General features: G+C 35.8%; 1 protein-coding gene across 2 annotated transcripts in view; it reads right to left on the reverse strand.

The window, feature by feature from the left end:
• Hacd3 (3-hydroxyacyl-CoA dehydratase 3) overlaps positions 1-13688 on the reverse strand; it is a 35407-nt gene that overhangs the window by 5896 nt on the left and 15823 nt on the right. For both annotated transcript variants that reach the window (XM_015480527.2, XM_048793469.1), the window contains exons 4-7: positions 12737-12901; positions 11301-11352; positions 8863-8973; positions 2865-2992 (exon numbers count right to left, since the gene is read on the reverse strand). In XM_015480527.2, coding sequence (XP_015336013.1) covers positions 2865-2992; positions 8863-8973; positions 11301-11352; positions 12737-12901 — 456 coding nt within the window. The remainder of the gene's footprint in view (positions 1-2864; positions 2993-8862; positions 8974-11300; positions 11353-12736; positions 12902-13688) is intronic.

A 13688-nucleotide genomic window follows, 5' to 3' on the forward strand; every position in this document is an offset into this window, starting at 1 on the left:
AATTACAGTGTGATATAGTAATTATAATATTAATAATTGACTAATATATATAAGCTCTAAATTATTATTTGCAACATATTTTAATGCACCTGTGTTAATTTTGTTGAAATATGTATAGAACTTGGGACTTAATGGGTTAATTCTCCTCCAATTTTGGAATAAGTACTCAAACCAGTCTTTCTGGATATAATACTTTTGTATGTGTGTAAATATATCGTAAATAGTACTTTAAAACACATATGCATAGGGGCTGGGGTCGTGGCTCAGTGGTAGAGCGTTTGCCTAGCATGCAAGAGGCACTGGGTCCGATCCTCAGCACTACATAAATGTAAAATAAAGATATTGTGTCCACCTAAAACTAAAAAATATTAAAAAAAAAAAAAAAGCACATGTATTCAAATACAATTTGAAGCAAACTGCCTATGAGTGTTTGTGCCAGCGTAACTCAAGTTAAGGAACAGAGTGTTACCATCATGTCACCCCATAAGTAATGACTATCCAGAATTAATCATTCCACTTATTTTCTTCATAGTTTACTGCTTGTTACTATAAGTATTTCTATGCAACAAAGTATTTCATCCAGTTTTTAAACAATTTGAAATCATGTTAAACAATTATCTGAAACTTGCTTCTTACTCAGTGCTATGGTCTAGAAATCCATCTACTTTAATGCATGTAGCCACAGCCCACTCGTTTTCACCACTATAAGGCACACCACAGGCACCACACTACATGGTATCAACTACTAAATCCTCATAATATCTTGATTTCAAGAATTGTCCTGACCTATTAGGCATGGTGGAGGCAGGAGGATCACACTTTTGAGGGTCAGCCTGGTCAATTTATCAAGATTCTGTCTCAAATTTTTAAAATAAAATAAAAGGTGGGCTGGGGATGTGGCTCAAGCCGTAGCGCGCTCGCCTGGTATGCGTGCGGCCCGGGTTCGATCCTCAGCACCACATACAAACAAAGATGTTGTGTCCGCCAAATACTAAAAAATAAATATTAAAATTCTCTCTCTCTCTCTCCCTCTCTCTCCCTCTTTCTTTAAAAAAAAAATAAAATAAAAGGTAAGGGATGGGGCTGGGGTTGTAGCTCAGTGGTAGAGCGCTTGCCTAGCATGTGTGAGGCACTAGGTTTGAGTCTCAGCACCACATATAAATAAACAAAATAAAGATACATCAACAACTAAAAAAAAAAAACAAAGGTAAGGGATATAGCTCAGTGGTAGAGAGCTTGCCTAGCAAACACAAGGCCCTGGGGTTCGACCTCTAGTACTCCAAAAATAATACCTATTATTATATTCCTGGCCTTTTGCTTGACCCTCAAACCCCTTTATTTATAGAGAGGGTATCACTGTGTTGCCCAGGCTGGCTCCAAACTCCTGGCCTCCTAAGTAGCTAGGGCTACAGGCATGCATCACCACACCCAGCTACTCCTTCATTTTTTTTTTTAATAATGGTAAGATATATATATATGTATGTATATAATTTACCATCTTAACCAGTTTTAAGGTTATTAGGTCAGCGGTATCAAATACATTCACAATGTTTTACAACCATCATCACCATTAATCTCAGTAATTTTTCTAATCTTGCAAATGGAAACACTGGCCCATTAAACAATGACTTTTCATTTCCAGCAACCCCTGGCAATCACCATTCTTACTTTCTGTCTCTTAAGATTCTGACTATTCTAAATGCCTCATGTGAGCAGAATCATATAGTACTGGCTTATTTTACTTAATATAATTTCCTCAATCCATCCAAGTTGTAGTGTATGTCAGAATTTTCTTCATTATTACTGCATAATATACTACATTTTGGGTCATTTCTACTTTTACCTATTGTGAATAATGCTACTATCCTCTTTGTTTTTTCATAAAATTTTAGATTTTCTTATCACATTCCAAAACTTTTTATATTGTGATTTGAATTACATTTAATCTATAAGTAAATGTGAACTAACATCATTATAATGTTGAGTCTTACATTCAAGAATATTGTCTATATGCATTTGTGTTCTCTATTCCTTCCTGTATCTCAAATAGTTCACTAATTCTCTCCTCAGCTCCACCTAATATACTATAAAAACTATCATTAAATTTTGAAATTTTGGCAGGTGTGGTGGCACGCCAGTAATCCCAGCAACTCGAGAGGCTGAGGCAGGAGAATCATATATTCAAGGCCAACTTCAGCAAATTAGCAAGGCCCTAAGCAACTTAGTGAGACCCTGTCCCAAAATAAAAACAAAATGGGCTGCCATTGTAGCCCAGTGGTAACATACCCCTGGGTTCAATCCCCAGTACCCCAAAAAAATTAAAATTAAAAAAAAATTAAATTTTGGGGCTGGGGAAATAGTTCAGTGGTAAAGCACTTGCCTAGTATGTGAGAGGCCCTGGGTTTGATCCCTGATACCTCCAAAATACTTTTTTAATTTGGTTACTATATTTTTCATTAGTAAAAGTTCTATTTGCCTCCTTTTCAGATCTGTTTATATTCTTTAGTTTCTTGTTTCATGTTCAAATAGTCAAGTTCTCATTAAATGATTATTTTCTATTTTGCATCTGACAATTCTAATATCTGAAGTTCTAACAAGCCTATTCCTATAGTCTGTTGTTTTTGCTGATTCTTACTCACAATGCCTTATATCTTTGCTTCTATGATCTTTCGGAAGTTAAGGAACATTTTAAATAAAATTTCTAACTTGAAGATTTTTGAAACACCAAGGAGATATGAATTCATATCATAAATCCATCTAGAGGACTCACAGTCATAAATTCATTAAAAAAGTATCTCCCCCACCTCCAGCAGAACCAACATTTTAAGAATTTTTTTTTTTTTTAATAGACTACAGTTCTATACCTGGATAAGAGAAGGCATCACTGGTGAGCTAGTGACTCCAATTGCTGCGTTGATAGTTTCCACAACTGCCAGCATCTGGCAGAAATACATCATGTCAGCCACGGTGTGGAATGTGTCATAAAAGGACTCTAAGAACACAAATACATATCAGCAGTAAATGAACTGGTAAATTTCAACAGAATTATTTCTCAAACATACATCCACTCAGATTCAAGTTTCTAACCTAACTGTACTGAAAGGGAATATGCAGAATAAATTCCACTGACTACCAGAAAGTTAACATATAAACTCTGTTTGTCTTTCTTATTTTTAAAAGACAAGGGAGGTCGGGGGAGCACAACTATGCCTCATTCAGTTACTACATTCTGTGTACTAAGCAAAGTGATTATTCTTTTCAGATTATCTTATCTAATTTGAAATTCAACTATATCATATATATTGGATGAAATCTAAACCTTTTAAAATACTGAAAACTGATCATAAATAAATGCAAAGGGGTGAAAGAATAAGAACAGATTTCAAAAACCTTAATCATATTTATATCTTCAGATCTATTAATTCTTATTTTGAGAATCTATCCTAACTAAAAAAATTTTAACAAGCCTTACTAACAAAGTTGTTCTTTGAAATATTTCTAAGTACATTAATTTAGAAACAGTCTAAACATCCAAGAGTATTGGTAAGTTTGAGTAAACTACTATAATTCAAAATGACAGTTATTGATCATATGAGGTCAGCAAATGTGGTATCAATTCCAATCAAGTGGTCCATAAAATAATATCCTTTCTCTTCATCCCAGCATTCTCGTGACACCCTTTATTTCTACATTCTTCTTTGCAACATTCCTCAATCAGAGCATAACTGACAGTCCCTTGTCCTGCACACTGCAGGAAGTTTAGGATCCCTAAATCTACTGAATACAATGCCTATAAGTCATTTTTTATGGGTATATATATGATGTTTTATTTATTTATTTTTATTTATATATATGACAGCGAAATGCATTACAATTCTTATTACACATATAGAGTGCAATTTTTCATGTCTCTGGTTGTATACAAAGTATATTCACACCAATTTGTGTCTTCATACCCATGCTTTGGATAATAATGACCATCACATTCCACCATCATTAATAACCCCATCCCCACTCCTTTCCCCTCCAAGCCCTCTGCCCTATCTAGAGTTCATCTGTTCCTCCCATGCTCCCCCTCCCTACCCGACTATGAATCAGCCTCCTTATATCAGAGAAAACATTCAGCATTTGGTTTTTTGGTATTGGCTAACTTCACTTAGCATTATCTTTTCTAACTCTATCCATTTACCTGCAAATGCCATAATTTTATTCTCTTTTATTGCTGAGTAATATTCTATTGTGTATATATGCCACACTTTTTTATCCATTCATCTACTGAAGGGCATCTAGGTTGGTTCCACAGTTTAGTATTGTGAATTGTGCTGCTATAAACATTGATGTGGCTATGTCCCTGTAGTATGCTGTTTTTAAGTCCTTTAGGTATAAACCAAGGAGTCGGGTAACTGGGTTAAATGGTGGATCCACTTCCAGTTTTCCAAGAAATATTCCTACTGCTTTCTATGTTGGCTGCCGACAAATCATTTTGACAACCAACAAACATCCCCAAAATGGTTATCCCCAAATGCCCCCAAAGAAGGCAAATCTGCTCCAAATAAAAAAATCACTGGTAAAGGGAATTATTATCCACATATTAGTAATTTAAATCCTCAGAGTTAAGAGGTTCTATAGAAAAGTAAAAATTACATCTGAAAAATTATCGCTAATGTACCCACAATTTATAAAATTAGCTTCCATTTAAACATCTGTTCCCATTGAAGAACAAGCCTATTTATCATCTTCAAGCCTTGGTCCATCATTCTTGCCCACTGTCAGCAACATGAATAATAACCTCAAAATGAAATGACAAATCTCTTAGGAAGGTGTATGGTATTCCTGAGATCAGTTATGGCAGTGACAGAAAATTGCTCTAACTGCAGATAAAGATAATGATGAATGAGGCAGAGTTAAGCCTATTGTCAACAAAGATGTCCCGTAGGAGCCTTACAAGAGAACACTTTAAATAACAGATGATGAATAGAAGAGGCCCCTGCAAAAAATGAAGAAACTCATTGATATTTTTGCAAAAAATTTACTCAATTTACAATCCTACCACAAGTCAATATGAAAGGAAGAAAGGTATATAGTGCTGTTTGACTAGTTCTTTTAAGAAATCAGTGCAAAATTATGTTAAATTTTGTGATATATACGGTAAATATTTTAGTTGTCTAATTTTTAAAATACTTTTCGTTGTCAATGGACATTTATTTTATTTATTTATATGTGGTGCTGAGAATCGAACCCAGTGCCTCACACATGCTAGGCAAGCACTCTACCACTGAGCCACAACTCCAGCCCTCATTTGTGTAATTTTAAATGTGACTTTTCAAGATAAAAATCTTAAGCAAATCTTTTTGTTAATATTTATAATGAAACGTTGGTATCCATTTTAAGGAGATTAACTATAAGTAGCATTTTTCCTGGATCAACTATCTTTGAAAACCAGGTCTTCCATACTTCAAAATAGAAACTTATGACCTATATTTGGCATATGGTAAATAAAAATTAGATGTTATTGCTGTCTGCCTCTGATTTTTATGGGAAATGTATCCTTGGTTCAATTCAAGAATATAAATCCAGTTTATATCTAAAATAATAGTTATTAAGAATATTAAGGGTGGAACTGGAGTTGTAGCTCAGCAGTAGAGCACTTACCTCATACGTGTGAGGCACTGTGTTCGATTCCCAGCACCACATATAAATAAGCAAATAAAATAAAAGGTCCATCAACAACTAAAAAAAAATATTAAAAAACAAAAAAAAGAAGGGTGGGGTGTGGCTCAGTGGCAGAGCGCTTGCCTCGTACATATGAGGCACCGGGTTCTATCCTTAGCCCCCACATAAAAAGAATAAATAAAGGTATTGTGTCCATCTACAACTAAAAATTTTTTTTAATTTTTAAAAAGAATATTAATAACTTTAAAATGCTTACAATACACTTAAAAACAAGCTACATAATTATATACATATCATGATTATAATTATTTGCAAGAAAAGACTAAAAGGAAATATATGAAAACCTTAATAGTAACAAGACAAAAGGTTTATTCACCTTCACACCCCATGCCATCATCTCCCAAACTTTCTTTTTCTTTTTTTTTTTTTTGTTCTGCACCTCATAACTGCTATCTGAGTGAGTGTGCATCTGATGGGCTTAAAGACTAAGGCTTAAAACTTTATTTATTTATTTTAGTTCTCGGTGGACACAACATCTTTGTTTGTATGTGGTGCTGAAGATCGAACCCGGGCCGCACGCATGCCAGGCGAGCGCGCTACCGCTTGAGCCACATCCCCAGCCCTCCCAAACTTTCTTAAATCAGCACATTATTTCTATGAGAAAAAAGTTTTCTTTTTTTTTTTGAATATATTTTTTTTTTAATTTTAATGTTTATTTTTTAGTTTTCGGCGGACACACATCTTTGTTTGTATGTGGTGCTGAGGATCGAACCCGGGCCGCACGCATGCCAGGCGAGCGCGCTACCGCTTGAGCCACATCCCCAGCCCGAGAAAAAAGTTTTCAAAGTACTGAATGGTAATCATATACTAATGAAAAACAGGTGTAAATAGCAGAAGTATAAAACAGTATACTCTTTCTGGAAGAAATTTGACAAACTGCATCAAAATCCTTAAAAATAGTTTATGCTTTAATCTTGCAATTCCACTTCAGGAATTTTTTCTAAGAAATTTAGTAATAAGTACAATACTTTGGCTATAAGGAAGGGAAAACTACTCATAATGATAAAAGTTAAGAATATCTAAATGTCTTTTTATTAATATTTATTTTTTAGGTGTAGATAGACACAACACATGCCTTTATTTTTATGTGGTGCTGAGGATCGAACCTGGGTCCCACCCGTGCTAGGCGAGCGCTCTACCACTGAGCCACAATCCCAACCCCCTAAATGTCTTATAATTGGTTAAAGTACCCTATGGTAATCCATAATGTATACAGTCTTTTAAGGTAACACTGCAAAAGTATCTTTGCTGAAATGGAAAGCTGTTTATGATATTCTATTTGGTGAAAAAAAAGGCTGCATTACAGTATATATGCTACAGACCCAAGTATTTTTACATATATGGATTTGGAATGATAAACACCAAGGTACCAAGAATCTGTTGTTCTCACAGGTGAGACTCTAGTACAGTATTTTGTGTTAATCTTTTGTGATTTTCCTGTAACTAATACTTTATAATCAAAAAATAAAAATTATTTAATATAAAGTGTTCCTTAATAGACAGCTTGACAAGCCCAGGAGTTTGCTTCTGTTTCCCACTTAGTCTAAGAAATTAACAAATACATGTTTACATGACAAGTTGGGTGGGAGCTGTCATTCACCAACACCCTTTATTCAAAAGGAGAAAACTGCAATGAGCAAACTATGACCCTGAGTGCCAGGCCTAGGTTGTTGAGGATTGGTAAGGAAGAATTAAACTAACAGCTCCGTCCATTCCACTAGGTGATAAAGAGGCTCAGAGCCAAAATAGAAATTACCAGTCTAGGCAGCTTACATTAAATACATGACCTAGATAACTTAGCAACTTTTGTTTTGTTTTTTAAGACAGGGTCTCTCTCTGCTGCCCAGGCTGGTCTTGAATGCATGGGCTCAAGTGATCCTGCCCCTTCAACCTTCTGGAATAGCGGGGATTAGAGGTGTTCACCACCATGCCAGCTACTCAGCAGCTTTTGGACTTGGATGATTTAACAGCCAGGAGGTTCATCCAACCATGTTAAGAACTTATGTACTGAATGTCCCTATTTTCATCCCATGGGATTGTGATAAACTCATACATGACAAAAAGACCTTCACTAGCCTTGTATTGTGCTATACAGAATTCCAAAGGCTTGAAAAAAAACATGCATTTCTTCCTCTCATAAGGGACTCCAGAGCTCACAATAACTCACCTTCTATGAACCTCAGATGGAAAAATTTAGTAGGACTGAAGAGTAAGAATCTATAGGACTTTTTTCTTTTTAAACAGCATTTATTTATATTTTCCATTATACTTATATCCTTCCCCATACTTATTTCATAAAATAAAAAAATTTTTTCAAAATTTTAAAATTATCTACATTCAAATTATTTGAAAATGTGTATTCCTTCCAATCTTTTTGCATATGCTGGTTTGTTTTCTCCCTCTTTACATGAGTATGATCAAACTAGAGAACCAACTTATATTTAAAATTTTTATCCTATAAAAATTTTATTATATGGGCTAGGGATGTGGCTCAAGCGGTAGCATGCTTGCCTGGCATGCGCAGGGCGCTGGGTTCGATCCTCAGCACCACATAAAAATAAAATAAAGATGCTGTGTCCACCGAAAACTAAAAAATAAATATTAAAAAATTCTCTCTCTTTAAAAAAAATTTTTATTATAAATGCTTTTATATTCTTATTATAAATGATTATAATATTATAAATGTTATTATATTATTATAATGTTATTGTAATTCTATTATAAATGCTTTATATCTGGTTCAAAACATTCCACTAAGTGAATATTCCAAAGCAATCTCTCACTGATAGACATTTGGTTAGTTTTTAATTTGTCACTAAAATAAATAATGCCATGAAATTTAGGTTTTGAAAATCTTTTTCTGTAGTTTTAATTATTTCTTTAGAATATATCTATGGAAGTAAAATTTCTAGGCCTGTTTCACTTGGTAAATGGAAAGAAAATCAATCCAGTTGGCCTTTTTCAAAAGAACATGGGAAACAGGAGCTATGAAAGAAAAAATGAAATGTAGGAAATACTACCAAATATGGGGGGTTACTACTAATTTTAAAGACAGAGACTGTCACCTTTGCTGAGTAGTGGGCCAAACTACTGAGGAAAGAAAAACTAGCACTGAAATGTCATACTTGCCTTTTCCCAAGATAAAGAAGCGCACAGTCAGATTGACAAAGATCCAGGAGAATCCCAAGAACTGCACGAGATTATACATGAATAAGTATCCTTTCTTCAAGCTTGTAAGAGCTGAAACAAAGCAAAACAGTAAGCTGTTAAACACAGTAATCACAGCAGGAAGGGCAGGTATGGGGCATATCTGGATGAATGCAGCCCTTTTTCCTACCTGAGTGCCCCTAAGCTCCCACACCAATACCTGGTCCAGGTCTTCCTACTCCCATAAAGAAGCAGATAAGGAAAAATGAGGAACACTGCACTCCAAGGCATGCTTTCAGCAGTCTTTTCTCTCATAACCTTGAGAGGTAAGTATTCAGACTCAACAAAGCCAAGAAAAAAATCAAAGTTCTCAGCTTCCACTCTAGTTATCTTAATGTAATATATATTTCTTCTTTTATGGATTTTTTTTTATGATCATACAGGTCAAACTAGCTCAATGAGGTAGAACTAGTAAATAAAAAAATAAACTCTGATATCTGATCATATATTCATTTAACCAATAATTTACTGAACACCTACAATGAGATATTATGAGGGCACTACTGTGATACAAAGATAGTAATACTGCCCTCCAAGAGCTTACAATCTAAAAACCAAAATATACGATAGAAAGTGGCAAGTAAGGGCTGGGACTGTAGCCTAGTGGTACAGCACTCGCCTGGCACATGTGAGGCATTGGGTTCAATCCTCAGCACCATATAAAAACAAATAAATAAAGGCATTGTGAAAAAAAATCTTAAAAAATAAAGAAAGTGACAAGTAATTCTTGTGAAAATTTCAGGGTGAAAGAAAATGACATTAGGCTGGGCAAAGAGGCACTAGGCAAGTCTATGTGGATAAACTGGTATCTGATCTGGGCCTTGATGGATGGGGAAGAGGAGGACATAATCGAAAGGAGGACATTTCAAAATAACAGGCAGAAAAATAAGGAATTAATTTTGTCTGCAGCATAAGGTTCATGAAGGTTCAGCTAATTACAGAGTTAAGAAAGAAATAAGGAGCTTATAGGCAAGGTTGAGCCAGAGGGTGTAAAGGAAAGGATAGTTCTCAAGAGAAGAGCTGAGTGTTCAGATTTTATTGCTGGCTACAGATATTCTGCATACACACTTGGTTAATGCTCAAATAATTATAATTTAATAGTATTTAATAAATAATTTAATAATGTGGTCAAAGACAGCATTACCCTAAGGTACCAAAAAAAAAAAAAAAGTTGAGACTTCTGGCACATTTAACTAATTGATTTTTTTTCTTCAAAACTATAATTTATTATACTTCTCCATCATGAAGAACTCCTTTCTTTAAAAAACTTTTTTTTTTAATTTTTTTAATACTTATTTATTAGTTTTCGGCAGACACAACATCTTTGTTTGTATGTGGTGCTGAGGATCGAACCCGGGCCGCACGCACGCCAGGCGAGCGCTATACGGCTTGAGCCACTTCCCAGCCCCTCTTTAAAAAACTTTATGAACTTTAAAAAAAAAAAACAGTTAAAGCTTTAACATCCTGAAAATTCACATAAGAATTTTTATGGGCTGGGGATACAGCTCAGTGGTAAAAGTCTTGCCAAACATGGGTTTAACCTTAACCAACCCTGGGTTTAACCCTGTCACCACAAAAAAAAATGTGTGTATGTGTGTGTGTGTATGTATGTGTGTGTGTGTGTGTGTGTATAAAGTTTATCCCTCTAAAACATCAAAAAATTCAATCTCGAGTTTGCCTTTTTATATTGTTTCTTTTTGTCTCCACTGTCTCCTTTCTTCTGCTTTTCTAAAGAACTAAATTAGTGACTATTCAAATCTTATTTCAAACTCTTTTCCAAAAGAAATTTACTGAGAACCCCAATATATAAAATGCTGAGATTCCCCTGGGTACCACAGAACAAAATTTAAAAACCACTGCTCTAAAACGTTCCCTTTCTTATTTATGGCTGAAAAAGTTAAATGAAGGGCTTTTATTTCATTCTGCTTTTTAAATATTTATTCTGTTATTTGTTTTGCTTATCTATTTATTTCATTCTGCACGGCACTTGGATGTCATCTGGGAGAAAAACACTAGGCTGGAGGAGTATAGCCTTATGCCAATGCAATTTCCACAGGCTTATATAAGATTTTGTTGCCATTTGCTATTAGGCCAGTCCAAGAGTCTGAGGTTCTTCCACGCTGCTATACAAGCCTTGGTATGCTAGGATGATTTCAGGCCCCAAACAGAAAGGACACATTAAAGGTAGGACTTCTAGTGTGGATGTGCACAGCTTAAGCACTGGATATAAAGAATTTCTCGTAAAATCACCCATATTATTCACTAAGGTAAAACCATTCATTCTCCTGCCACCTCACATTCATCCACACTCCTGCCTCTATCATTAACTGGTAACTACTTTAGCATAGAGGGCAACTTACTTTCAGGGGAGCCTTGGCTTTCTAGTCTGAGCTTATTTAGACGTTCTTCTTCCTAGAATTTAGACAGAAATTTTCCAAGTTAGAATTCCCAGATACCTGCAAAAGCCCACATACTGGATAAGTGATCTAACTCCCTCCGTTGCCACCACCTCCTTTGTTCCATGAGGAAAATGTCCTAGCTCATGGTACTAAAAAGCTTGACGACTCCTTCATGGGAAACATTAGAGTCACAGGATGCCAATCAAATGTCTACTGAATTAAACCATCAGCTGGCTTCCAAACTGCCAAGTGGACAATCTTGCAATCTTAGTGCCGGAAAGGATAGCCAGAAAATTATCATAACCACAGAAACAAAACAGAGTATTAAGACAGGAAGCGGATTGTTATTTTATTTTTTAAGAATTTTAGAATGTTAATATAATTTTTCTAGAAGCTAAGATCATCTTTCCAACATCAGTATTGACTATCATTTATCTTAATATATAGATGGACACAAAGAATATTTATAAGAATGTGTATATACACAGGTTAGCATGCACTCATATGTATTCCCTTGTTCTGTCAGCTGAGAGGGTTTAAAAGCAATGACACCACAGTAATGAGAAGATATCCAGGACCCAGTCTTCAATAAAAACTAGACAGCTCCTTGGAGAAATGGCTATTCTAGGGCTGGAGCAAGGAATATACAAAGTGTGCCTGGGGCAGCTTATATTGCCAGAAAGTAAGGAAATGCCAAAAACAACAACAACAAAAAAAACCCAGTCCTACAATGATTGATGGAGCTTTTCCAAAGACTCAAGAACCAAGTAAAATACTCCCAATGGCCAAAACTAAAATAATCTTGAGCAACAAAATAAATAACATAGTATTCAATTATAACCCAAAGTATAAAATAAATATCCATGAGTTCACACTGATATAAATATGACTGAATAATAAATGGGCAAGAACCCAAATCTCTCATTCATTAAAAAATTACTCTAAAAGACAATATATAACTCCCTACTCCTTTAGTATGGGCTATGCACAGGGATTTCCTTCCAAAGAGTACAGTAAGGAGAGGGGAGAGGAATGGAGACAGAAATCTGGCAAACGTCACTTCAGCCAGCTCATCCAAGATTAACTGAACAATTATATGTCTTGTTGATTATATGTACCCTTGATATAAAAATGGCACTTTATCTCTGCTGTCTCCCTCTGTAAAACCCATCATCTCAGTCTAGTCATAGGAATAACATTAGACAAATACCAATCTGAGCTATAATCTCCAACATACATAAACTACTTCTCTAAAATCATGTTGCCATATCTTTAAATGAATGCATAGCCTTGTCCCTATCGTATAAAAATCTTAAGAGAAATATAAAGTAGCCCAAATAACTTGGGTTCCTCAGGATTTCTGCCTTCAGTGCCCATATCCCAGGGTCCCTACTAACCTTGGCTCTGAGTTCCATTTCTGCATCAGATTCATCCAGCCAGCGATCAAAGTCAGGGGCCAAAAACAGTGGGCGCTTCTCCTGCTTGGTGAGTCTTTCCCACCACTGACTCACCTTCTTCTGTACCGTAATGTTTACCTGCCTCTGGGTCAGTTTGTAAACCGGCTAGGAGAGAAAGCAAGAATGTGAGAATACCTCTTTCATTCCCTGAAACTGCACCAGGCCAGGCAGAGAAGCTTATTCCCCTCCAAGTCCTGATGCAAAGAGAACATCTAGGTCAAGGGCTATGATAGAGAAGAACTGGTAAGAACAATAAGATGTTTTTTCTGATTTTCCTCAAAAATAAACAGGAATAAATCAAGACAAGAAAGGCAAATGGTTCCTGATTAGCCTGGAGGGCTAGTATGAATATCCTGCCAGAGTCGTATCATGAAGGAAGTATGTTAAATCACCCCAAGGGCAACCTCAGCTGCCAGATTTTCCTGCCAAGAAAATGACTATTCCTAGCTTAGCAAATCTTTGTTGTAGATAAGCCAGCATCGATGCCAAAACTGTTCTGGATCAGTTACAACTTTTCCATAGTATCGGTCTAGGGAGTCTTCTCAACTAAACTCAAATTCTTAGAGGTTGTTCTACCTTACTGTTTGTCTACATGCCTTATTTCGGTCTCTAAGGCAAGCCCCATGACAGGTTCTCTGCCCCTTATGCCAATGCTATTACTACTACCTCAAAACAATGAGCCCCTGTATGGAGAAATCAATAAGCTCAAGTCGCCTGAGCTAAGAGTATAAAATACACAAAGTGATATACACCATCTGATGGATTCTCTCCTTCACTTACATTTCCTGCTTTCTTTCTAAAGACCAAGTGCCTTGGCCATTTCTGATTTCTATTCGTCTCACTGCCCCTGAGCAAAGTCACATGAAAGCAACGCCCCCCCCCCCGCCCCGTG

This window comes from Marmota marmota, unplaced genomic scaffold (genome assembly GCF_001458135.2).
Source record: "Marmota marmota marmota unplaced genomic scaffold, marMar, whole genome shotgun sequence".
Lineage (NCBI taxonomy): Eukaryota > Metazoa > Chordata > Mammalia > Rodentia > Sciuridae > Marmota > Marmota marmota.